Here is a 27,115-nt window from a genome sequence, read left to right as displayed (position 1 = left end):
AGTGCCCATCTTTGGAGATCGGAGGGGTAGCAATGAGGGTGCCAGTTGCGATAAGTAATCATGCTTTAATTGGTTAGGAGATGCTATTGGAGAGGATGCAGAGAACATTGATCCTCTCAGAGGCAGACAGAACTGGGGAAGTCATGCAGTTATCAGAATATGATGTTCATATGAGGCCCTGTATTTGTACTCGGAAAAAGCCCAGAGCCTCTTCCAGGTATTAAAGTGAAATGATGTGACAGCTGCTGATCTTTGACACCTCTAATGTGATAACTGCGTTAGCTCCTGCAAATGTAAGGAGGGGTCATGTAGTGCTGAAAATTATTATCATGTTTGGAATGTACATACGTTTGTGATATTCACAGATGCTTCGGAGTCTGGGTTCAATCTCAGCAAATCAGACATACTGTAGCAACTGGAGGCAATGGCTGTTGGTATTATCACTAGATTATTGTTCCAGAAACTCAGGTAATGTTCTGTTTCAAATCCCAGAGGTGGTGAAATTTGAAATAAAAAAAAATCTGGAATTAATGGATCTAATGATGACCATTTTTGGGAAAACCCATCTGGTTCTCTAATGTCCTTGAGGGAAGGAAACTGCCACCTTACCCATTGTGGCTCCAGCCCCACAGCAATGTGGTTGACCCTTAACTGCCCTCTGGGCAATTAGGGATGGGCAGTCAATGTGGGCCCATCCAGAATTGACCGTGTCCCTCAAGTAAACATTAAAGAAAGCTTCCCTTTGTGTGTCGCGGTTGGGAAATGAGATGGGCCCTGAAAGCTTGATGTCTATGAGGCCACAGGCTACAATATGGTGATGGTATGGTGAGCTTGTGCCTAAAAAATGGATTGCAAAACCTCGCGAGACGTAAGACAACAGGAATGGGTAAAGGAAGTTCTTTAAAGGCCATTCCCAGTACGATGGGTGGTGGATTCCCAATTGGAATTGTGTCTTTACTCTGACCTTTAAATTCTGGGACCTCAGGAGGCTGTAAAATACCAGAAAATTATCCATGATTTGGTTCAACTTAATTATGATTTGCTAATGAGTTGGGTTCGTTTGTATTGCAGTTGCCTCGGAATAGCTATGCACTTTGCGACGATAATTTACCTGATACTGGGTCCGTAAATAAAGCTGGATCAACTTCCATTGAGTTCCCGAGTGCCGACACCTTGATGGGTTCTGCAGGATTCATGTGACGCCTTATCACGATTTCTAAAAATTCAGGAGTTGACTATTAGTTTCCACCATTTTGGCTTCCAACTTTCTGGCTTAAAAATCACCATTCGCATCCATACTCCCATTTGGCCGCGAATATAGCCACAACATGAGATGGATTCGTTTAGGGCTTTTGAGTCCAAATGGGAGGGCTCCCCGCTGTGAGTGCCAGAAAGCCATGCTCAAAGGGAAGGCGAGTGAGTGAAATAACACTTCCTTACTCATCACCTCCTCACCTGTACAACTGGATTGTGCAAGGGGGAGTGGGCAGTGGCCTGGCAGTATTATTGCTTGGCTATTCATCTAGGAGTTTGGCTAGTGTCCTGGAGACCTGGCTTCAAATCCTCATAAGATAGTAAGAACTGCTGATGTTGGAGTCAGAGATAACACAGTGTGGAGCTGGAAGAGCACAGGCAGCATCAGAGGAGCAAGAAAACTGACGATTTGGAAGAAGGGTCCCGATCCAAAACGTCAGCTTTCCTACTCCCCTGATGCTGCCTGGTCTGCTGTGTTCTTCCAGCTCCACACTGTGTTACCTCCAGGTTCAAATCATGCAGAGAATGGAATTTTAATCCAGCACACAATCTGGGACTAAGGGGTGGCCATAACTATTGTTGATTATTCAGGGAAAAAACAATCTGATTCACTAATTTTTTTTGAGGAAAGGACACTGCCATCCTTACCCTGACTGGTCTACATGTGACTCTAGATCCACAGCAATGTGGCTGACCGTTAATTGCCCTCTGGAGGATTAGGGATGGGCAATGAACCTTGGGCTTGCCGATGATGCCCACATCATGTGGATGAATATAAGAAAGAGGGGTAATAGCTCTCCTGATGGAGGCTGCTCCAATTACACATCCAAAAAGGCATCTGGATAGGAAGGGTTTAGAGAGATGAGGGCCAAATACTGGCAAATGGGACTAGATTAATTTAGGATATCTGGACCGAAGGGATTTGTTTCCATGCTAAATGAATCTATGATATGTTGGAAGGAAGGGGGCAATCCCAGCATCAAGTATTTGTTGTGGGGAGGTCTGAGGATTTTGTGGAAATCAGGCAGGTCATGAGCCCATGGATTATGGGGAAGCATTCAGCCCATCAAGCCTGTTCCACCATTCAATGAGATTATGGCTGATGTGATGGTAACCTCCAATCTACACGCGCACCGACACCTAATGACCTTTCACCCCCTTGGTTACCAAGCATCTATGTACTTATGCCTAACAAATATTCAAGGACATTGTTTCCAACACCTTTTCTGGGAGAGAGTTTCAAAGACCATCTGTGTGGAAGAATTTCACTTCATGTTAAAAATGGGAGACTCCTTACTTTTAAACAGTTCCAGATATTCTCATCTACCCTGGCTACTTGACATCTTTACATCAACCCTTATTTAACATGTCAATCAAGTTGTCTCTTACTCATCTAAACTCCAGTAGATGCAAGCCCGGGCTGCCCATCCATTCCTGCTAAGATACTCCTCTTAGTCCAAGTGTTAGCCTAATAAACCTTTTCTAAACTGTGTTGAATGCATCTAAACCCTTTCTCAGATAAGGAGACCAACATGGTACACTGTACTCCTGATGTGGTCTCACTAAGTGCCCTGTATAACTGAAGCATAACCTCCGTGCTTATGTATTCAATTCCCCTTATAAGAAAAGATAACTATCCATTAGCTTTCATAAATACTTGCTGTATCTGCAAACCAACCTTTTGTAAATTATGCACAAGGACACTCAGATCTCTCCGCATCTCTGAGCTCTTCGGTCCCAGCAGTGCCACTGGGAGAGCTGGCCACTGCTGGGATTGCACTCAGATGTGAGACTCATTGATGGAAGCCAAGGATAGGACTTGTTGGAATAAGACAAGTGGGGTTGGAGGCCCGAGGCCTAAGTGAGTGCTCAGCTGAGACCAATGCTGAGAAGACACTTCAGACTCTAAGAGTAGAATTGCATATGATTATACGAGTTTTAAAAATATCTCTAGAGTGACAACATTTCTTCACACATGTGAGAGCTGCGAGCTTTCACCTGCCTCTATGTGTCTGATTACATTGCTGTTATTTCACACTTTGTTCAAAAAAATCAAGCTGAATGAGCTAGATCAGACACCAGATCAAACACAGAGCAATTGGGCCATTGCTCATTAGGCAACAGGATGGCCCAGTGGTTAACACTGCTGCCTCACGGTGCCAGGGACCCAGGCTTGATTCCACCCTCGGGTGAATGTCTATGTTAACTTTGCATGTTCTCCTCGTCACTGATTTCCTCCCATAGTCCTGGTGTGCAGGTTAGGGTGGGTTGGCCATGCTAAATTACCCAATGTGCCCAGGGATGTGCGGGTTACAGTGGGTTGGCCATGCTAAATTACCTATAGTGTCCAAGGATGTGCAGACAAGGTGGGATGGTAGCCTTGGGAAATGCAGGGTTACAGGGATTGGATGGGGTGCCCTTTGGAAGGTAGGCACAGATGCGATGGGCCAGAAGTCCTCTTTCTACACTATAGGGATTATATGAACACTGCATTTACCTACCAAAAGACACATAGCAAATTTCAGTTCACACATGCTTTGATTGGATGGCTGAGAAGAAGTAAGGTGCTGAATGGTCTCCATTAGTTCCTAATGTTCACCATTCTAATGGCAATGTGACAATGCATGAGAAATTGAACATGCAGAGCTCTGTCTCACTGCATGATGGAGACAAACACTACATTTCCGGTAACTGCTAGGGCGGACTGAGATTCTGCACAGTCACAGATTTGAAAAGTGGGAGCTCATTACCGAACTCAGCCAACGAATTTCGCTCTTCGCTTTGATTCCATGGAACTTCGATTAGAGATCGTAGAGCACGTTCTGCATTATCCAGAATCCGTGCGACTTTGTTGTTTTCATCTGATACTTTCTTAAACGGTCTGTACATTTTATCGTAAAAATCCTTCATTTGACATGAGTTCAGGCACTGTTAACAACAAGATTCGGAAAAGTCATTTTTAATTTGCATGTTGCTATTATTGTAATTCAAACGAGCAATGAAATGCTAAATATCTCTCCTCAGTGTGTTTTGACAAACTTAATATTTCTTGGTATGCAGGCAATACCCTTATTCCCTGTCCATATTTGCCCTGGAGAAGGTGGTGGTGAGTTGTTTCTTGAATTGCTGCATTCTTTGGGCGTAGGTACTCCCACAGTTTAATGGGTGGGGTGCAAGGAGGAATCCGGAATTTTGACACAGTAGCAATGCAAGATCAGTGATTCCGGCTCTGGATAGTGCATAACTTGGAAGGGAATTTTCAAGGGCTGGTGTTGCCACGTGTCTACGCCCCTTCACCTTCTAGGTAACTGAAAGTGTGGGTTCAGGAGATGCAGCCAGGGGATCCTTACTGAGTTGCTGCAATGCACCTTATTGATAGCACACACTGCTGCGACTGAGCCAAGGGATGCGGAATGGGGGTTGATGCAGCTGATTATATAGGCAGCTTTGTTCTGGATGATGTCAAGCCTCTAAAGTGTTGTTGGAACTGTTCCCGTCTAGACAGTTTGAAATGATTCAATCACTCTCCTGCTCATAACTCTCAAGATCTTAAAATCCTACTGCGTCAACTTAGTGCATCTCTGTCACTGCTTCCCCTCATCTCCAGAAGAAATCTTCACTTTAGCCACAGGGCTGTGGTTTCTGAGTTATTCACCATTCTATAGGGAATGTGACAATGAGAAATGGAACATGCATCCTCTGTTCTTTAAAAGTGCTTCCAGCCTACAATTCTGAATGGCACTATAGCAATGCAAGTCAACAACATAGAAACGAGGAGAGGCCATTCAGCACCCCTCCCTGAACCTGTTCTGCCATTCAATGCGATCACAGCTGATCTGTCGCATAACACCCTACACCTTGCCCATTTCCCTTGATATCTTTGCTTAGCAAAAAATTATCTTAGAGATTTAATATTAACAGCAGATTCAGAATCCACTGCCATTTGTAGAAGCGAGTTCCAAACCTCTCTCACCCTTTGTATGTCGAAGTGCTTCCTAACATCTCTCCTGGTCCTAATTCTCAGACTATGCCCATAGTTATAGAATCCCCAACCATAGTTGGGGAATAGTTTGTCTTTATCTTCCCTGACTTTTCCAGTTAATATCTTGAAAACTTCAATCAGATCACCCCTTAGCCTTCTAAGTTCTCGAGAAAATGGGCCAAATTTGTATAATCTCACCTCACAACTTAACCCCTGAAGTTTAGGTATCATTCCTGTAAACCTACACTGTACTCTTCCAAGAACAGTCTATCCTTCCTAAGGTCCAGATCTGCTCACCATACTTCAAATGGGGTCTAACCAGAAAAAAAAATGAAAGAAATGCAGATGTTGGAAATCGGAAACAAAAAAAATACAGAAATTGCTGGAAAAATTCAGTGGGTCTTGCAGCATGAATCCATTGTCAATTGTTGGAAGAAACCAATTTGACTCACTACTTTCTTTTAGCGAAAGCAATTGCTATCCCTCCCCGGTCTGGTCTACATCTGACTTCGCACCCATAAGAGAAAAGTAAGGGTTAATGTTTCAGGTCAGTACCCCTTCTTTAGAACTGTTGTGGTCTAACCAGGGTTTTGTATAACTGCAGCATAACTTCTGCATCCTTGTGGTCAAGTCTGCTAGATATAAAGGCCAGCATTCCACAAGCTGCCTTGATTACTTTTTGTACGTTTGTGGCATTTTAAAGATCTGTGCACCTGAACCACCGAGTCTGTTTGGACAACCACTGTGTTTAACTTTGTACCATTTACAAATCAACCTGAGCTATCCTTGTTCTGTCCAAGTCCTTGCTTATGTTGAACTCCACCCGCCACAGTGTTGCTCATCCGCTTGGTCTATCAATACCTCTTTGTCATTTCAAGCTAACATCTACACTGTCTAAAATACTGTCTAATGTTGTACAATGAACAAATTTGGATGTGTAACCTTCTCTGCCGTTATCCAAGTCAATAATAAATTACGTGGGTAACCAAGACAATAACTGTTGTGGAGCTTTGTTTTCTTCTGTAGTTTTAATAACTTACCATTTGCTCAGAAACACTGGATTTGGTTGCGTTCTTGTGAATATAACATTCTTTCTCACATCCTGAGAGAATTGAAGGCACATATTAGCATCACAGGGTTATTCCACAACTTATTACAGCTCACACCTGCCCCGCAGTGTGTTTACCGAAAACACACATTCCATTCTAAACAGCGGATTTCTATCTCAAGATTTTGAAACTGAATGTTCACAATTTGCTCAGGACTGGCTGAGACTTGCAGATTAAACTTTCTTGCTATTTTTGCTTTGAGCACATTATTGTAAGATTGGCAGTGGTGAAGGCTTTTTGGCACACATAGCTATCAAACATTAAACTGGGCAATGGAGATAGTGCCAAGTAATAAACTTTCGAATGTGTGACAAGCAGAATTTGGCACCTTGTTGTTAAAGTGTAAAATATCTAACTCTGGTAGTTTAGAGTCCAAAAACATATCGTGCAAGCTTTAAAAAGAAAAGACAGAATAATTGTTTCGTGCAGTGCAAACTGTTTTAAGAAGTAATCAGACATTTTTTATTATTTATAGATGAGAGATTGGTATCACAGGCCAGTCCAGCATCTATTGCCCAGAGGACAGTTAAGAATCAACCCCATTGCTGTGGGTCTGGAGTTACCTGTAGACCAGACGAGGTGAGGATGGAAGTTTCCCGAAAGGGTATGTAAAAACCAGATGGGTTTTTACAATGGTTACACGGTCAATATTTAATGAATGCAAATTTCACAGCTGGGAGGCAGGCCATTCAGACCACAGAGTCCACACCAACCCTCTGAAAATCATCTGATCCAGACCCACCCTGGTACAGTATCTCTGCATTCCCCATGGTCAACTCACCTAACCTGCACATCGTTGGACTGTGGGAGGAAACCCACGCAGACATGGGGAGAACATGCAAACTCCACACAGGCTGTCACTCATAGCTACGATTGAACCTGGGTCCCTGGCCCTGTGAGGCACCATGCCTTGGTAGGATTTGAAACCATCCACCCAGAACGTTAGCCTGAGGTTCTGCAACACTACTTCATGAATATGTCACTTCACCCCAGGTAAAGAGCCAACATTAGTTAGTGTGAAATGTGTGCTTATTCATGGTTAGAAATTTGTTGCCTACAATATTGGCTTGGAAGAGACCAGAAATAGGACCTAATTCTTTTGGCAAATGTAACTACGGGGCCTACTTCTGTGCACACTAATTAGCTTTCCCCAAGCAAAACCAGGCCTCGGGGTTACCTTCCAGGCATAACTAAAAGGTGAAGTAACTTATTTCTCATGGGTAAATCAATCATCCTTGACTTTAAATTCCACCCTGAACTCATTTCCCCACTCTGTTTGATGCCATAAAATACCCATTTATTGCCTAGTGGTATAATCACTGGACTATTAATCCAGAGAGCCAGGTAATATCCTGGAGACTGGGATTAGAATCCCACCACAGCAGGTGGTGGAATATGAATTCAACAAAAAAAAATCCGAAATCAAGAGTCCAGTGATTCCATTGTTGACTGTTAGGAAAAAGCCCATCTGGTTCACTGATGCTCTTGAGGGAAAGAAACGGCCATCCTTACCCGATCAGGACTACATGTGACTCCAGACCCACAGTAATGTGGTTGGCTCTTAACTGAACTTTGGGAAATTAGGGGTGGACAATAAAGGCTGGCTTAGTCAGTGGAGCATTTGTGTCATGAATGAATAAAAGATGTTTCCACTTCTGATTTAATTCCCATGTACACAAACCAATTGTTATTTCACTCTTACAGTTAATAAACGAGCTGTTACCCAAAACAATTCCTATATTACGGCCAATACTGTGTCTCCGTGGTTTGCACTGCTACCTCACAGCGCCTCGATTCTGACCGTGGGCAACTGTGTGGAGTTTGCATGTTCTCCCCATCTTTGTATGGGTTTCCTCCGGGTGCTCCGGTTTCCTCCCACAGTCCAAAGATGTACAGGTTAGGGTGGACTGGCCATGCTAATTGCCCCATAGTGTGTAGATTAGGTGGATTAGCCATTGGAAATGCAGAGTCTCACAGTAGGGAGGTGAGTCTGGGTGGGATGCTCTTCAGAGAGTCAGTGTGGACTTTTTTGGCTTGTTCCCACACTTTAGGGATCCTACAAAAAACCCAAACCTTATCAGGACTTCTGGCTTTGCTGTCTGTTAGCATTGTACAATCTGATTGGCCGATGGGCCTGGCATTGCTATTACTGGAGATCTATCTGAGTTGGCCCAGGAATTAAAGCATCATTGGTGAATCCACAAGACAAAGATCTTTTGTGGGTTGTTTCCTTTGAGACTAGCCATGTCAATATGCACTGGGCACAAAATATACACTGTCTTGTCCACAGACATTCAAAAATAATTATTGTTAACTTTCCGGTTTCTAATGTGGTGTTTACATCCGTCATCCTAATAATGTCTCACCTGAGCATTCATGTTTTCTGTCATTCTGTGATTGTTTTTCATACCAGCAGCAGTGTCTTCCAACTGTATTCACGCAGGCTGCGTTTGGGCCACATTTCGACTTACTGGCCTTGCACTCATCCACATCTGTAAATAAATTATGAAATATAATCTTTTGTACAGTCTTTCACCAGTTCAGCACATGGACCTGTCACGCATTGTGGTACGGATGAGACTGCATTTCAAAACCCATAAAGTCGATGGATTGGGTTTGTGTCAAATGATTTTTTTAAAAATCTCAGACCTGTCTCTGACCACTTCTCCTGCACTTGACATTGGCGAGGCCTCTTCTGGCGTGCTGTGCGCATTCTGGTTGCTCCCAGTTAGAGGAAGGATATAATTAAGCTATTCATTGTCGATTGTCTGAAAAACCCAACTTGTTCACTAATGCCCTTTAAGGAAGGAAACTGCCATCATCATCTGGTCTGGCCTACATGTGACTCCAGGGTCTCAGCAATGTGGTTGGCTCTAAACTGTCCTCTGAGTAATTAGCAATGAGCAATAAATGCTGCTTCAGCCTGTTAATGAATAAATTAAAAAGTTACAACGTTTAAAAGACTTTTGGATAAGTACTTGAATGGAAAGGTTTGGAGGGTTATGGGTCAGGAGCAGGAAGGCGGGATTAGTTTGGTGTGGGATTATGGTCAGCATGGACTGGTTGGACTGAAGGGTCTGTTTCTGTGCTGGATGTCTCTAAGACTCTGTGTTGAATTTGATTGAGGCAGAAATGCAGGAAGTGGGCTGGAATTTTCAACATTTTGGTTCTTCCTCTAGCAGATTTACTGACGAACGGCAGGATCTGCTGTGTCTTGGGAAGTTAGGTAGCTGAAGGGAGGCAAGGCCAACTCCAGGAAGAAGACAATATAGGAATAAATAGGCTTTTCCTCTCCCTATATTGGCCCATCAACCACCATTGAGTGGCCCCCAACCTAAATGACCCTCTCGCAATACAAAGACCCCGGGATTAGACTGGTCTCTGGGAATCAAGGATTGGACCCCACACCACCGCCCAGCCCCCAGCCCTTCCCTCCCATGAGTATTTAATGGCATTCCCATTGGCAGACCCCACTTCCCATCTTTGATCAGGAAACTGAATTGAACCAATCCTATCGAGAGTCTGCCTACCAGTCTAAAACCGAATTCTGCAATCAGTGGTCCATTTGATAGGCTCCTGAGGTCTTCCCAAGACCATATAATGAAATACTCACAATTGGAGTGCTTTAATGTAGAGAGAACAACACTAAAGAAACACAACGTGGCTGGGATAAAGCCTTTAGTTCATCATCGCTACTTCTAGATTTAGTCGCCTTACTCCTCCGCCATCAGCTGCAGTATATATGATCTAGAAGAAACTCTGTAAAAAGGTTCTCACTTTTAAATTCGGCCACAGCAAGACTGGCAAAGCACATTGCAAATGGTGTGTAGTACAGCCACCATGTGACTGCAGGCAGTGAGTCTTGCTGGTAATGGACTGGGGCTACTTTGTCCTGGTTTGATCGGACTTGATTTATTATTGTCACATGTACCTAAGCACAGGGAAAAGTTTTGTTTTGCAAGCAGCGCAGGCAGATCATACCATACAAGGACATACAGATCATGGGGTGCTTAGACAGAGCGAGGCGTACAAGGTTACAGCTGCACAGGAGGTTCACAAAGCAAGATCAACGTTAGACATGAAATTAGCAGAGGTCCATTCCACAGTGTCATAACAGCAGGGAAGAAGCTGTTCTTGAACCTGTTGGTGCATGTGCTTCTGTATCTTCTGCCCATTGTGAAGAGGTTGGAAGAAAGCACTACAGAGGTGGGAGAGGTCTTTGATGAAGTTGGCAGCTTTTCCACGGCAACGAGAGGTGGAAATGGAGTCCGTGGATAAGAGGTTGGTTTCTGTGATGGTCTGGGCTGTGCGCACAGCTCTATGTAGTTTCAAATCAGATGGTGCTCTCTTGTATGACGACGTCACTTGGACGGTGTTGGTGGGACATATGTTTGGAGCTACACCCATGTAAGGGGGCAGAGAGTTACTTCATCACCATCCTGAACTGTGACTTTTCAGCGCAAGTGAAGAAGATGATCTCCAGTGAATACTAACCCAGAAGCAACAGGGAAATGCCAGGAATAAGCAAGACACTCGTTGGATCATGAGAACCCTACCTTTGCAGTACGGCTGTCCACTTGTGCAGTTTTTTGGCAGACATAAACGAAACCCTTTATCGCACACACACATTTGGCTCCCATTGTTTGGCTTCGGGCTTGAACCATAGGGACATGCTCCTGGAGAATCCGATTGCGCAGCTGGAAAAGATGCAATATCGAAACACATTGGGATGCTAAGTGCCAACAGAACCAGAGCCGGAGCAATGTTCAGTCATGTTTAAACAAGTCCTTTCTCCCTGGGGTGGGAGAGTCCAAAAACTAGAGGGGCATAGGTTTAAGCTGAGGTCTGAAAGATTTAAGAGGGACCTAAGGGGTAACATTTTCACTCAGAGGGTGGTGTGTGTATGGAATGAGCTGCCAGAGGAAGTGGTGGAGGCTGGTACAATTATTACGTTTAAAAGGCATCTGGATGGGTACATGAATAGGAAGGGTTTAGAGGGATATGGGCCAAATGCTGGCAAATGGGACTCAATTAATTTAGAATATCTGGTCAGCATGGACAAGTTAGACCAACCATCTCTGTAACCCTATGACATTGTGTTTTTTTGTTTATTTACAGTCATGTTTCACGATGTGGAGGTAAAATTTCTCCAGAGACTTCCTGACCTTGAGCTTTAGGTGTTGGTGGGGTGGGGGGCATGGGTGTTGGGGGGGTGGTGGCGGTTGGGGCGTTCACAGAAAACTCCAGGGACAGACCTTGGGAGATTCTGTCAAATTCTTAACGAAGGTGAGGATACCTGTATCAGTAACAGCAATAGTCTCCTCCAACAGCAGCTCACGTTCATATAGAAAGAGAAGCATCGAAAACAGGAGCAGAAGTAGACCATTCGGCCCTTCAAGTCTGCTCCACCATTTAATATGACCACGGCTGATGATACAACTCAATCCAATGTCCCCGCTTTCTCCCCCATACGCTCTAATCTCTTTAGCCCTGAGAACTCTATCTAACGTCTTCTTGAGAAGCTCAGAAAGCTTGCCTCGATCTAGGACAAAGTGCATGATTGGCTTCTCTCTAATCACTCACCACCACTGATGCTCAATCACAGCAGTGTGTACCTTCTATAAGATGCACTGCAGACATTCACTAAACGCCCTTCCAGCAGCACCTACCAATCCCATGACCTCTACCATCAAGAAGGACAAGGGCAGCATGAGGTATTCGCACCGCCACAGGTTCCCCTCTGAGCCACTCAGCATCCTGGCTTGGAAATATATCGCCGTTCCTTCATTGTCGCTGGGTTAAAATCCTGGAACTCCCTCCCTCACAACATCATGAGGTTTCTACACCAAATATTACAGACAATCAAGAAAGTCACTCATCACCACCTTCTCAAGGGCAGCTAGGGATAAGCAATGACTGCTGCCCAGCCAGAGATGCCCAGGTTCAACCAATGAACATCTTTTAAATCATGAGAAGTCTGAGCATGGTTTCGACAGGTGACCGTATGCTTGATGCTGGAGAGAAATGGAAGTTTGAAGATGCGTGTCTAGTTTACAAGACCTGAGAGGTCAGGTGTGAGTTTCGGAGGAGGCCACAGAGAGCAAAAAAAAGCATAAAATGTGCAAATTACAGCAAGGTTGTCACCTTGTTGCAGATAGAAAATGGAACATAGAACACTTAGAATATTGTGTTCAGTTCTGGTCGCCCCATTATAGGAAGGAGGCCACAATGGGCACAGCGGATACAGTGTCCCACATTAGCGGATGTGCTGGTGAACATCTGTTTAATGTGGAAGGTCTTTTTGGGGCTCGGGATGGAGATGAGGGGGGAGCTGTAGCACTTCCTGTGGCTGCAGGGAGAAGTGCCAGGGGTGGTGGGTGGATGAGGGAGTCACAGATGGAGTGATTCCTCTGGATGGCAGATAAGAATGGGGAGGAAAATATACCCTTTGTACTGGGGTCAGATTGCAGGTGATGGAAGTGTCGGAGGATGATACGTTGGATCCGGAGGTTGGTGGGATGGGACGTGAGGACAGGGGGATTTCTGATTTGGTTGTTATTGCGGGGAAGGGGCGTGAGGGATGAATTGCAGGAAAATGTGAGAGATGCGGTCAAAGGCGTTTTCGACCACTGAAGGAGAGAAGTTGCGGTCCTTGAAATACTGGGGCATCCGGGATGTCCAGGAGTGGAATGCCTCATCTCAGGAGCAGGTGTGGTGGAGGCGAAGGAATTGGGAATCGGGGATTGCACTCCTGCAGGAAGGTGGGTGGGAGGAAGTGTATTCTGGGTAGTTGTGGGAATCGGCGGACTTGAAATAGGTATCAATCTTGAAGTGGTTACCAGAGATGGAGACAGAGAGGTCCAGGAAGAAGAGGGAGGTGTTAGAGATGGCCCAGGTGAACTTGAGGTTGGGGTGGAAGATGTTGGTGAAGTTGATGAACTGTTCAAGCTCCTCTGGGGAGCATGAGGCGGTGCCGATACAGTCAATGTATCGGAGGGAGAGGTGGGATTAAGGGCCAGTGTAGCTAAGGAAGAGGGATTGTTCAATGTAACCTACAAAGAGACAGGCATAGCTTGGGCCCATGCAGGTACCCACGGCCACCCACTTTGTCTGTAGGAAGTGGGGAGAGTTAAAGGAGAAGTTGTTAAGGGTGAGGACGAGTTCGGTTTGCCTTGTTGATGAAGGTGAGTGTGGAAGAGCCAGAGATTAAGAGGAGATTGTTGGTAATGTAGAAGAGAAACTAATGGATGGGGTTGGGTGAACATTGCTGCCATTTCTTTTCCTGCTCGATCCTGTAATTGTAGCTGCTCACTGTGAAAAGGAGCCAGGAATGAGAGCGCTTAAAGTGGTTCAACCATGCCGAAACAAATTTCATCAGGGTATGCTCCAAACCACTGCTGTTGCGATAACCAGGAAGACTTGTTAACTGTTGTTACTTCATTCTGAACACGACTATTACCACCCAGCAGAGTACATTTAACTTAGTAAAACTGCGTAAGATTTATCAAATTCCATACGGTGTGGAGAGAAACTATTCAGCCCATTGAGTCTGCACTGACCCTCACCTACTCATTCTGCTCCCTGCACACCCCCACATTATCCCTGTAAGCCCGCATTTCCCATGGCTACTCCATTTAGCCTGCACATCACAAAGTTTGAAATAACCCGAATGCTTAAAATTGAAACTTTTTGCCACAATTTTAGCCTCTGGGCTACACAGCTGTGGGTGGATTCGCTTGTCACTGCAGGAACTGAGGTTGGAATTATTGAAACAGTACAGTGCAGATGGAGGCCAGTTGGCACATTAGATCAGCACTGGCCCTCCAAAGGGCATTCCCCGACCCTATCCCCATCATCCTTCATTCCCCATGGCTAACCCATCTAACCCTGAACACTATAGGACAATTTAGCATGGCCAGTCCACCTAACCTGCACTTCTTTGGACTGTGAGAGGAAACCGGAGCACCCAAAGGAAACCCACGCTGACACGGGGAGAATGTGCAAACTGCATGCAGGCAGTCGCCTGAGGGTGGAATTGAACCTAGGTCCCTGATGCTGTGAGGCAGCAGCGTTAACCCCTGGGGCAACATGCCGCTGAACTTGGGTACAGCTCTGTTACTATATGGGGAGTGTAGGAAAGGGGCTTTTTAGGACATAGAACATAGAACTGTACAGCACAGTACAGGCCCTTCGGCCCACAATGTTGTGCTGAACTTTTGTTCTAAACCTAAGGTCTATCTAACCTCCACCGCTACCTTATGCTATCATCCATTTGCCTATCTAATAGCCACTTAAATGCCCCTAATGAGGCCGACTCCACTATCCTCTCCGGCAATGCATTCCACACCCCTACCACTCTCTGAGTAAAGATCCTACCTCTGATGTCTCCCCTTTATCTACCTCCACTCACTTTAAAACTATGTCCCCTCATGAAAGCTACCTCCACCCGAGGAAAACGTCTCTGGCTGTCCATCAATACCTCTGATCATTTTGTACACCTCTATCAAGTCACCTCTTATCCTTTGTCGTTCTAAAGAGAAAATCCCTAGCTCTCTCAATCTTTCCTCGTAAGACCTTCCCTCCATTCTAGGCAACATCCTGGTAAATCTCCTCGGCACCTTTTCTAATACTTACACTTCTTTTCTGTAATGACGTGACCAGAGCTGGACACAATACACCAGATGTGGCCGAACCAGGCTTTTGTATAGGTGGAGCATAACTTCGCGGCTCTTGAACTCAATCCCTCTATTTCTGAAAACTAACACACCATACGCCTTCTTAACAACTCTATCCACCTGGGTGGTAGCTTTCAGGGAACAGTGGACGTGAACCCCAAGATCCCTCTGCTCCTCCACACTGCCAAGAATCTTTCCGTTAACCCTGTATTCTGCTTTCAAGTTTGTCCTTCCAAAATGAATCACCTCACACTTTTCAGGGTTAAACTCCTTATCCCAGCTCTGCATTCTATCTATGTCCCTTTGTAACCTCGAACAAGAAGGGTCTAGGCTTTTTTGCTCCTGGGATGCTGCTTGGCCTGCTGTGTTCATCCAGCTTCACACTTTGTTACCTTGAGTCCTCCACACTGTCCACAATGTGACCCACCTTTGTATCATCTGCATACTTGCTAATCCACCCTTCTACTCCTTCATCCAAATCATTTACAAAAGTCACAAATAGAAGAGGACCCAGAACAGATCCTTATGGTACACCACTCGTAACTAATTTTATCCACATGTTGATACTGTAACTTTAAACTATAAATTTTAGAATGACACTTTGACTAGAATTACGGACAGAGCATCTGAAATGTATGTAATAATCCCTGACCGAGATGATATAGCTTTCAGATAATTTGTTCAAAGAAAGCCACAGTGGGGAAGGATAAGAAGTTTTCCTTTTTATTTAGCCAATCCCAGTGTTCCAAAATTCACTGCTGGAAAGATGGGTTGGGGGCTTTTCCAGGGCTAACTTTCCAAAGGATAGAGAATTGAAAAGGAGAAGGTTGCAGGGCTTTGGGGAAAGAGACGGGAAGAGGGATCAATTGGATGACATGATGGGCTGAATGGTCTTTCTCTATGGGCGTTTTATTCTGTGTCTCCCAAACAAGTGCACTTATTCCTTTTATCTGGGTGGGTGAGCACCAATACGAAGGAAAGAATGCGACGACAGTGGGTCTGAAGCAACTCTCCAAACTTGTTCCTAAATAGCCATAGTGAAAAACAAAGACCCAATTCCGCCAAAGAGAGTTGTAAGTCTGGGTCATGCTGGCACTCCCTGGGCATGTAAGAGTGGCCAAGACCCCATTTCACCAAGAGGTTTTCAATGCCAGTGGGTTGGTTTGGATGGCATGTGATCATGGTCATTTATAGAAGCAGTTCTTTTTCACGGCAACAGATGGAGTTTCATTGGAATTCAAGATACTCATGAGAATGATTTCAGTGATGCTGGGTCAAAATCCTGGAATTCCCTCCCTAAGGTCATTGTGAAGGTCCATTGTGTGGTTCACGAAGATTGCTCACTGCCACATTCTCGAGGGATGGGCAAAAAATGTTGGATCATTCTGTGATGTACACATCCATAGTGCCCAGGGATGTTTAGGTTAGCTGGGTTAGACATGGGGAAAAGCTGGGGTGGGGGGGGGGGGATAAGTCGGGTGGGATGATCTTTGGAGGGGTGGTGTGGACTAGTTGGACTGAATGGCCTATTTCCACACTGTGGGGATTCTATGATCAGAATAAAAAGGAAATAACTTGACAGCTGGCATCCTACATGTAGCTTTGCTGACCAGGAACCTCCCGCATTAGTGTGCACTGGAAGGATTTGCATATCAACCCTCCCCTACTGGGCAGTATTTTTTTAATGAGTGCACCTTTCCCAGAGTGGGTTTCGAAGCAAGAGCTTCAGGTTTAGAGGCAGGGACATTACACACTGTGCTACAAGACCACCTCTTGAATTTATTCTCATCGCCCTTGAGAAAGTGATGACTTCAAACTGCTGTGGTCCATCAAGGCACATTTAAACGCAAATGGCTGCCCTGTTACACCAGAGGGCAGTTAAGGGCGAACCAGTCGCTACGGGTGTGGAACCATGTATAAACCAGACCAGGTGGATTGGTATCATTCTTCCTGAAAAAGGCCTTGATGAACCAGACGTTAATATTTCCCTCTCTCTGACAATGTAATTGTTTACGTTTAGCTTCACGGATATTAACCAAATTTAAGTTTCCCCCAATGTCAGGGATAGGATTTGAACTCGTGTCTCCCACTTATCAGGCATCTGCTGCTTTTCCTGTTAGCTCATCCTCACCAAACACCCTTTCGATGCAATTGGCTCTCACTGGAGAGAGTGAAGGATCCCGACTCTCTGGAAATGCATTGTAGGCCCTGTTTGTGGGACTAGATGGCATCACCGAGCTGTTGGACTGGGCGAGGTGTCACAGTCGGGTCCATCCCTGTGCTGTTCAGCATTTTCCCGCCAATATCCACCAGGGAAAGCGGTTAAGACCAAAACATTGAACGTTTTCAAGGTGGATCAATTGGCAGAACGGTGGTTTGTACTGCAGTGTGGGCTCCATTCCCATGCCAACTGATGTTACCATGAAGGACTCTCCTTCTCCTCTCCCCTCATCTGAGGTGCAGTGGCCCTTAGGTTAAACCACCACCGGTCATCTCTCTCTAATGACAGTAACCCTAGGGTATGGTAGGACTATGATGACTTTATCTGAAATTTTTAGATATAGTCCATAGGACTAAAGGGGTCAAAGGGTGTGGGGAGAAAGCGGGACCTGAGTTGAATGATCAAATTGAATGATAGTTTAGGCTTGAAGGGCTGAATGGCCCGCTCCTGTTTCTATATTATTCCTGCCAGCAGGTGTCACTGTCTCACAATGGGCAATGAGAGCCCCGTGTTAAATTCCCAATCGAACTCGGCTAATTCCCTCCCAGTGTCTCCCAAGCAATTCCACACAGTTCCTGGTGGGCATAGATCTGGTTTGCTAGTGTGTTTTAGCAGCTAGTTAGGGAACCAACGAGTCTACCATAGCTAACCAATAAATCAATCTCTGCAACACACTGGCAAATTGAACAAGACAAACAATCTCACAAGCCGCTGAACGCAACTACACTGTTCAGCGGCTTCTATCGAATTCTTCTGCAGCTTTCAACTTGTGCAAACTATGTGGCACACTGAGAGCTTTACTTTATCATGTCGTTGTCATGTTCTTAACCTTGTGAACACTATCATTTTTTTCCCGTGATAATCAGGAAACATTTTCCACGACTTTGGGAACAGGCTGACAATTTCATTGCCAAAGATGGCAGTCAAGTTAAATAGTGCCTTTTGAACTGCTAACGTCATGTTAAAATATCACAACTAACACTCTCACGCTTTTTATCATTTGTATCGATGGTGTGCACATCCACTGTTACAGAAACTTGAAGGTGGCTTTATAAATTCTCTATATTCACCATAAATTCACTACAACTGAAGGGTATCTTTTCTGTCTTTGTAGTAAAGCAATTAACATACACCCACTCATTCTCACAGTCTTTAATATCATTATTCAACCACACTGATTGATATCAGACCTTCAGTATTCCGAGTTACACATTCTGCTTTTCAAAATTACTGCTTCTGTAACTCAGCAATCTCTCAACTTCCATGCACATTGTTCGGGGTTTTCCACTGCTGTGCTCACACACACACACACACACACACACACACACACTCACTCTGTCTCTCTCTCACACACACACACACAGTCTCACACACACACACACTCTGTCTCACACACACACACACACAGACACACTCTCTCTCTCCCTCACACACACTCTCTCACACACACACATACACACTCACACACACACACAGACAGACACACTCTGTCTCTCTCTCCCACACACACACACACACAAACACTCTCTCTCCCTCTCTCTCTCTCACACACACATACACACACACACTCACACTCTCTCTCTCTCACACACACCCACATACACACTCACTCTGTCTCACACACACACACACACACACACTCTCTCTCCCTCTCTCTCTCTCACACACACATACACACACACACTCACACTCTCTCTCTCTCACACACACCCACATACACACTCACTCTGTCTCACACACACACACACACACACACTCTCTCTCTCCCTCTCTCACACATGCACACACACACATACACACACTCACTGTCTCACACACACGCACTCTCTCTCACACACATACAAACACACGCGCGCACAACCACACACTCTCGCCCTCCCTTGCGCACACAGACACACACACTCTCTCTCGCACACAAATAAACACGTACTCACTTTCCCACAGATGTACAGACACAAACGCACAATCTCTTGCACACAAACACATGTACTCACTCTCCCACACACACACAGACACAAACACACACACACACACAGATACACAAACACACGCACACATTAGCCCACTGCCTCGTACACAGACACATCACATACACACTCTGTCACACACATGCAGTCTCTCTCTCTCTCTCTCACACAAATGGACACACACACACTCACTCTCTCACTCACATGCGCACGCACACTCGCCCTGCCTTTGCAACATCAGAGCATTCCCAAGTGATTGATGTTTAACAGAGTGGTTTTGGAGTGTCACCACTCCGTGCAGGAAATGTGGCATGCTGTTTTGTGCACAGCAGGATCCCACAGGCAACAATGGCTGAAATGCCAGTTTACATGATGTGTTGGTTGAAGGAATTTTTTTTTAAAAAAATCAGTCATGACACTGGGCAGGAGTCTCCCTCTCATCTTGGATAGAGTGCTGTGGGAGCGATCTCCCCCAAGATAGAAGGTAAAGTGTTCAGTTTAATGCCTCTTGTGAATGATAGCATTTCTGGCAGTGCAGCATTCCCTTAGTACTGCATTGGAGTGTGAGCATAAAGCCTGTGTGTAGTGTGGTACATTTGCACAGCGGTTAGCACTGCTGCCTCACAGCGCCAGGAACACTGGTTCGATTCCACCCATGGGCGACTGTCTGTGTGGAGTTGGCACATTCTCCACGTGTCTGCATGGGTTTCCTCTGGGTGCTCCGGTTTCCTCCCACAGTCCAAAGATGTGTCGGTTAGGGTGGATTGACCATGGGAAATTGCCCCAGAGAGTCCAGGCAGAGGTGAGTTAGCCATGAGGAGCACAGGGATAGAGTGGGGGAATGCCCTTTGGAGGGCCAGTGCAGATTTAACGGGCCAAATGACATCTATCTGCACTGTAGGGATTCTATAATTCTAGTTCCGTTCCTGTAGCGGCCACAGCTTTCGAACCCAGAGGGTCAGATCGCAGCAAGCTGGTTCAGATTCAATGTTAAATCTTCAGGTCATTTTACACATTGTTTTTTTTTCATTGTGACAATGATTGGATCACATTGCTGCCCACAACTCAGATATTTATGTGGATTACTCCTATACGTTTTATTTATTTCACAGAGATGGGAGTAAAAGGTGAAATCTTGACAACTGCACGACTGTGATGATTCATTTAGATAGCTGCAGCATTTGGGAAGTTCAAAGGACACATTATCAAATCTGAGTCAAGTTATCTGATCACAGATGGCATGTTATGACTGCTGACTGTTCCCCTGAGCTAGGTACGGGACGTGATGCGGGGCTCAAGCAGCCCATAGAGACTGTAAGTCTCCCGCATAGCTATGTTTAGAGGACTAGATAGAAGGGTTGTTGAGTCTGGCTTGCTGAATAAATTTTGTTCTGAGATAGATGACTTTTTAAACAGTGAATCCAAGGGTAATGGGAAAAAGGCAGGAAAAGTGGAATTGAGGATGATCACATCAGCCATGACCTCATGAAATAGCACAGCAGACTCATCGGGCTGAATGGCCATGTATGGCCTTGTAGTAGGTAGCATCCTGGCTTGGGGCCGGAAGCTTAGAGCCCTACCCCAGGGCTTGGCCACCGAGGATGATGCTTCCACACCATGAATTCGGAAATTCTTCCAAGGTTGGAGGTGAGAGAAGGCAGGAATTCTGAGGAGCTGTGTTAATGGGAAAGCTGCTGGAGTCTCTACCGCCTCCAGACAAAGTTGCAGGCCCCGCAGCATGGGTGCGAATGCGTGTGTTTACTACAACCAGTGAGCTGACTCTATCGGCGCGCGGCTTAAACACTGACTGACAAAAAGCAGGACCTCAGGAAGTGGAGGCCAATGTTTCTGGGGCCGCTCTGGCTCTTTAGGACTAGAGTTTCTGGGGGGTAAATGAATGAAATATTAGGCCTTAAAATCTCAAACAGGTGTCAGATTAGCCTCATGGATGCAGACTATTGCAATCATTCTCAACCCACCATGCAGCTAGAATCTTAATTAGACTGAGGTAAAGCCATGCTCATGTGCATTTACTTTGCAAATGATACAGATTTAATGAGAGTCGACAGGGGTGCTTCAGCGTTTTGTCAGACACTCACAACCTCGGGGACTTCAGCACGTCAACATGACTTCTTTAGGTTATTTGTAATCCTGAACAAAGCTAACACGTCGAAGGTAATAAGAACTCAGCCCCTCACGCACCTTCCGAGGCCTGTCCCTTGGTCAGATGCTCATTGATCTATTCCTAATTCAGTCTGCACTCCCCCCACCCTACCCTCTGACAAAAACAGTGGCAGCTTTGAGATTTTCAGTTCACTCCCAGATTGAACATAGAACATAGAGCAGTACAGCACAGGAACAGGTCCTTCAGCCCACCATGTTGTGCCAAACATGACACCAAATTAAAATTCTCCCTGCCCATGATCAATATCCCTCCATTCCTTGTATATCCATGTGCTTACTAAGACCTTCTAATGCTCCCTATCATAACTCCCTCCACTAGCACCCCTGGCAGCGCATTCCACACTCCTACCCCTCCCTGTGTAAAATAACTTGCCCCTCACATCTCCTTTGGACTTTCCTCCTTTCACGTTAAGTGCATGACCTCTAATATTGGGTGTTTCACCTCTGGTGAAAAGATTCTGACTGTCAACCCAATATACACATCTGATAATTTTATAGTTTTTTTATTAAGTCTCCCCACTACCTCCTCCTCTTCAGAGAAAACAACCAGAGTTTTTCCAACCCTTCCTTACAGCTCTCACTGAAGAGTTGCTTTTGGAGGTGATGTAGGTGGCAGAGAGTCACACAGATAGACAGACAGAAAGTGAGAGTTCCATGCTGGCTTCCACTCCCTCGAGGAAATGTGAGGAGCTATTTTCTGTCAGGACCTCTGTCCGACCGAGGTCTCATTGTAAGGCTGAACCCATTAGAGGGGGTGGCACAGTGGCTCAGTGATTAGCACTGCCATCTCATGGTATCAGGGACCCAGGTTTGATTCCACCCTCGGGTGCGGAGTTTGCACATTCTCCCCGCGTCTGTATGGATTTGCTCCAGTTTCCTCCCATAGTCCAACAATGTGTGGGCTAGGTGGATTGGCCATGGGAAATTACCCCTGGTGTCCGGGGGTGTGCTGGCAAGGTGCATTAGTGCTGGGAAATGCAGGGATAGGAGTAGTGTGTGACTCTGGTTGGAATACTCTTCATAAGGGTGGTGGGGCCAGATAGCCTGCTTCCACACTGCTGAGATTGTATGATGAGAGAAAAGAACTTCACCCAATTTACCCTATTCAAATTTTGAAAACAAAGTTTTATCATCCCTAAATCTTTGATGCCCAAGGGAAAATAGACCTAGTGTTCGCAATCTTGTTCTAGTCAAACAGTTCTGGCCCCCAGTTTCATTCTGATCAATGTATTTTGCCTCCACTCCAAGGTCACTTTATATATCTTTCCTGAGATAAAGTGACTAAACACGCCACTCTCCTGTATGAGGAGATCTGATCTGATTTCAAGTGTGTGCTTGTCAATCCTAGCTCCAATCACAATGTCATGCTGTGATTACAAATCAGTCTGAAGCAAAGGTTGTTGAGGTATTTTTGGGGCTTGCGCACAAGATTAAAACTCAGTGAGATTCGAACCAATCACCAATGGAATTTATTGCCAGATGTATGGGTTTCTCTGGTGGCCCAAGTTCTGTTGCGCTAAGGGGTAGCCTTATCCAGCTTTGTCTCCCCAGTTGAGAGGTGTGTCACGTTTTATAGGCTGACCTCTCTAATGGATCTTCTGTCAGTAAGGGTGGACAGCGAGCAGGGGGGAGGCTTGAGCAGAAAAGCAGACCCTCTCTGAACGCAAGGATGACTTTGGGAGAAAGGAAAGAGGAAGAGGAAGTCAAATGGCTTTCTTCCACTGAAAAAAAAAGCCCAAAAGAACTAAGGATGCTGTAAGAGATAGTAGGAACTGCCGATGCTGGAGTCTGAGATAACAAGGTGTAGAGCTGGATGAACACAGCAGGCCAAGCAGCATCAGAGGAGCAAGGAGGCTGAGGTTTTGGGCCTAGACTCTTTTTCATTTCCTGCTTGGCCTGCTGTGTTCATCCAGCTGTACATGTTGTTATCTGCGGATGCTGTAAATCAGAAACAGAAACAGAAGATGCTGGAAAAGCTCGGCAGGTCTGGCAACATCTGTGAGGAGAAATCAGAGTTCACGTTTCGGGTCCGATGAGCCTTCCTCAGAACTGAAGAAGTTCTGCTCGTCTCTCTAAGTTCTGAGGAAGGGTCGCCGGACCCGAAACATTAGCTCTGATTTCTCCTCACAGATGCTGCCAGACTTGCCGAGCTTTTCCAGGCACTTCTGTTTTTGCTCGTGCTTTCCTCGCTAGGTGAGAAAGACAGGCTTAACTCCATATAAATACTGTGTGTCTTGGTTTAACCTTAATTTCCCATCGTGTTTGTAAAGATTAGTGGAAGACATGAGCCTTGCCTTATGATCTTCAAAAGCTTAAATTTCTCATGACTTCGCCCTGCACAAAATATCCCACTTCAGTTTCAGAATGATTCATCACCCAATCACAATTAAAGAAAGCAGCCGTGCTGAACGAATGAAGAGACAGGGAAAATTACAAAGGAGGTGTGCAAGGCATGTTTTTTTTTTACACAGAAGGTAGTAGGTGCCTGGAACACCCTGTTCAGGGAAGGTATTAGAAGTAGGGGAGGGCAATGTCGTCGTAGTATTATCACCAGCTTATTCATCCAGAAACAGCTAATGTTCTGGGGGACCTGGGTTGAGGTCCTGGGATAACAGATGGTGGAATTTGAATTCAGATCACATAATAAAATTCCAGAATGCCTAACAATGAGCGTGAATCATTTGCCAATTGTTGGCAAAAGCTCGTCTGGGTCACCAATGTCCTTTAAGGAAGGGAACTGCCATCCTTGCCTGGTTGGGCCTACATGTGACTCCAGACCCACAGCAACGTGGTTGTCTCTTAACTGCCCTCTGGGCAATAAATGTCTAGCCAAAGATGTGAGTGAATTAAGAAAACATATACAATAGCCACATTTAAAGACATTTACATAGACATATCAATAGATAGGGAATAGAGGGATATGGCTCATGTGAAGGCAGGTGGGATTATTTTAGAAAGGCAACATGGTTGGCTCAGTTATGGTGGGTCGAAAGTCCTGTTCCCTGGCTGGACTGTTCTACGTTCTATTATATAGATATAGTTCTTAGGGTATCAAAACATATGGGGTGAAAGTGGGAACAGGGGACTGAGTTTGAAGATGAGCCATGACCATGTTGAATGGGAGGGCTGAGTGGCCTCCTCTTTGTTGCTATTTTCTAAGTTTCAATGAGAGGTTTGATTGCTATTGTCAGTGACCATGTGCCAGTGATAGTTCCCTTACCATTTCTACCACAGCGTCCATTCCGGTTTGTTTCTCCAGGAGCACAGAGAGTTGGGATAGCTGAACATCGCTCCACAAGAGTGCAGAGGAGCAACACTGGAAACATAGAGAGAGAAAGAGAGAGAGAGAGAGAGCTTCTGTTAGAACATAACACTTGAACCATTCTAGTTGGCTCATACAGCCCATGACATATTGCAACTGCTCATCAATCGAAGCATATCAGAGCTGCAGGCTATTTCCCACATGGGGAGCTACTTCGGCCCTTACTCCAACTCCTATCTCACCCTGGCATGACAGCTGCTGAATTCTATCGCCACAGATCAGAATCCCTGCATCCCTCATGAGTGAGATGCCAAATTGGAAGTAGCTCTGGCACTGGATCTGGATTTTTTTGGCCTGGAAGAGACTGAGTGATTGGGTCCTTAATGGTTTTTTGACGAGGGCGGACATAAAGAAAGTGTTCCCAGTTCTGAGGAAGTCTAAAATGAGGGCCCATGATGATAAAAACTGACAAATCCAATAAGGGTTTCAAGAGGAACTGCTTTGAGTATGATTTGAATGTAAGTGTTCTATTTCCACTTGACTTGGTGGAGGTCAGTAGTCTGGGGGTATTTACTGGGAATCTAGGAATGTCCATAAGGGCGGTGGAAACGGAAGAATGTGTTGATAATGTGAGGTGAGGGAAAGTTAGTGAAACATCTGGTTTCACTGATAATTCTGTTGGAAGAAACTTGCATGACTGTAAGAACTTCTGAGGAAGGTTCTGAGGAAGGGTCACCAGACCTGAAACGTTAACTCTGTTTTTGCCTTCACAGATGTTGCAAGACCTGCTGAACTTTTCCAGAAACTTTGTTTCTGTTCCTGATTTACGGCACCCTTCCTTAATGGCATTGCGGGTCAATCCACAGCAGTTCAAAAAGGCAGCTCGCCACCACCTTCTCAAGGACAACTAGGGATGGGCAAAAAATGCTGGCCGAGTCAGCGACGCCCACGTCCCACAAATGAATAAATTAAAAAATCCACAGTTCTTTAGTTTGTTTCCAGCATGTCGATCGTTAGTTGCCTATAAGAAGGTGGGAACCCATCTGATTCCTTTGTGGGAATCCAAGATTTTGGTTCAGTGACAGCAAAGATATGGTCAATATGTACTTTGTGACTAGGAAGGGATGGCTTTTCTCTACAGCACCTATCCTTGTCCTGCTGGATAATGGAGGTCACAGGTTCGTAGTAGTCTTCCTGTTGGATAGTTTATATTGTGCTCTGACTGTGGTGAATGCAAACCATGCTTCAGAAAGGTTTCTGCTAGATGCATATGACTGATCACCCTTTGGTGTTTTGTGGTGGATGAATGTGTTTGGAGCTGCTGCAGATCTGAGCTGTATCAGTTTTATCAATGAGGAACTGTACTCAGCTCATTTTCGCAGTCCAAACTCATTTCCAACACTTTATCAACAGTGCATCTTAGTCTCAATCCTAAGCAATGAACAGGTACTGATTATAAGATTCACATTGAATCCCTACAGTGCTGAAGGAGGCCATTCAGCTCATTGAAACCCCAAAGACCCAGACCCAGAAGTTCACCTTATTTCTGTAACCCTGCATTTTCCATAGCAAATACACACATCCTGGGCACCATGGCATGGCCAATCCCCCCTAACCCACTTAGCTTTTGGACTGTGGGAGGAAACCAGAGCACCTGGAGGAAACACACGCAGACACGGGGAGAATTTGCAAACTGTACACAGGCAGTCGCCCGAGGGTGGATTGAAACCCGGGTCTCTGGCGCTGTGAGGCTGCAGTGCTAACCACTGAGAAATGGTGCTGGCCAAATAGAAGGTGTTGGGATAAATTCTTCTGATTGTATGAAAATAACAGTATGCATTTATAAAGTGCCATTAATGTTGCATGATTTGCTCCAGAGAAGCGATAGTGCACAAGTGTTGATGCTGAGTCACATAAGGAGATAATAAGGTGGAGGTCAGTAACAGGGGGTTGTTTACAGTATTCTAGGCAGATGGTTAGCTCAGTTGGTTGGTTTGTGATGCAGAGTGACGCCAACAGCGTAGGTTCAAGCCCCAGACCAGCAGAGGTTATTGCGAAGGACTCTCCTTCTCAAGCTCTGCCCTCGCCTTAGGTCTGGTGACCCTCACGTTAAACCACTGCTGGTCGCCTCTGTCTCTTTCTCTCTCTGACGAGACAGCAGTGCTACGGCCTGGTAGGATTATGACAACTCTACCCTTCAGACAGACTATTAATCAGGAAAGGAATCGAGGGTTATTCGGAAAAAAGGCAGGGAAAGTGGGTTATCAGATCAGCCATGATCTCATTGAAGGGCTGACTGGCCTTGCTTATGACCATGGAACAGCACTGTACGAGTCATGGTGTAACTTTAGTATCAGCAGTCACGCACAACAGACTGTGAACAAAGGGTGGAGCAGTGTGGTTCCGGAAGAGATGGATTTGTGAAGAACAGTACAATATGCAATTGAGGTAACAAGGTGTG

At 45.4% G+C, this 27,115-nt stretch overlaps 1 protein-coding gene across 4 annotated transcripts in view; it reads right to left on the bottom strand.

Moving 5' to 3' along the window:
• LOC125447444 (adhesion G protein-coupled receptor E2-like) overlaps positions 1–27,115 on the bottom strand; it is an 80,960-nt gene that overhangs the window by 30,631 nt on the left and 23,214 nt on the right. For 3 of the 4 annotated variants that reach the window (XM_048521787.2, XM_048521786.2, XM_048521785.2), the window contains exons 2-7: positions 24,613–24,708; positions 10,902–11,042; positions 8,712–8,837; positions 6,277–6,338; positions 4,005–4,182; positions 1,112–1,216 (exon numbers count right to left, since the gene is read on the bottom strand). In XM_048521787.2, coding sequence (XP_048377744.1) covers positions 1,112–1,216; positions 4,005–4,182; positions 6,277–6,338; positions 8,712–8,837; positions 10,902–11,042; positions 24,613–24,708 — 708 coding nt within the window. The remainder of the gene's footprint in view (positions 1–1,111; positions 1,217–4,004; positions 4,183–6,276; positions 6,339–8,711; positions 8,838–10,901; positions 11,043–24,612; positions 24,709–27,115) is intronic. The other variant, XM_048521788.2, reaches the window with a different exon arrangement.

Source organism: Stegostoma tigrinum, chromosome 35, assembly GCF_030684315.1.
Source record: "Stegostoma tigrinum isolate sSteTig4 chromosome 35, sSteTig4.hap1, whole genome shotgun sequence".
Classification (NCBI taxonomy): Eukaryota; Metazoa; Chordata; class Chondrichthyes; order Orectolobiformes; family Stegostomatidae; genus Stegostoma; species Stegostoma tigrinum.
The sequence above is the reverse complement of the archived record's forward strand: the minus strand, read 5'-3'. Positions and strand labels throughout refer to the sequence as shown.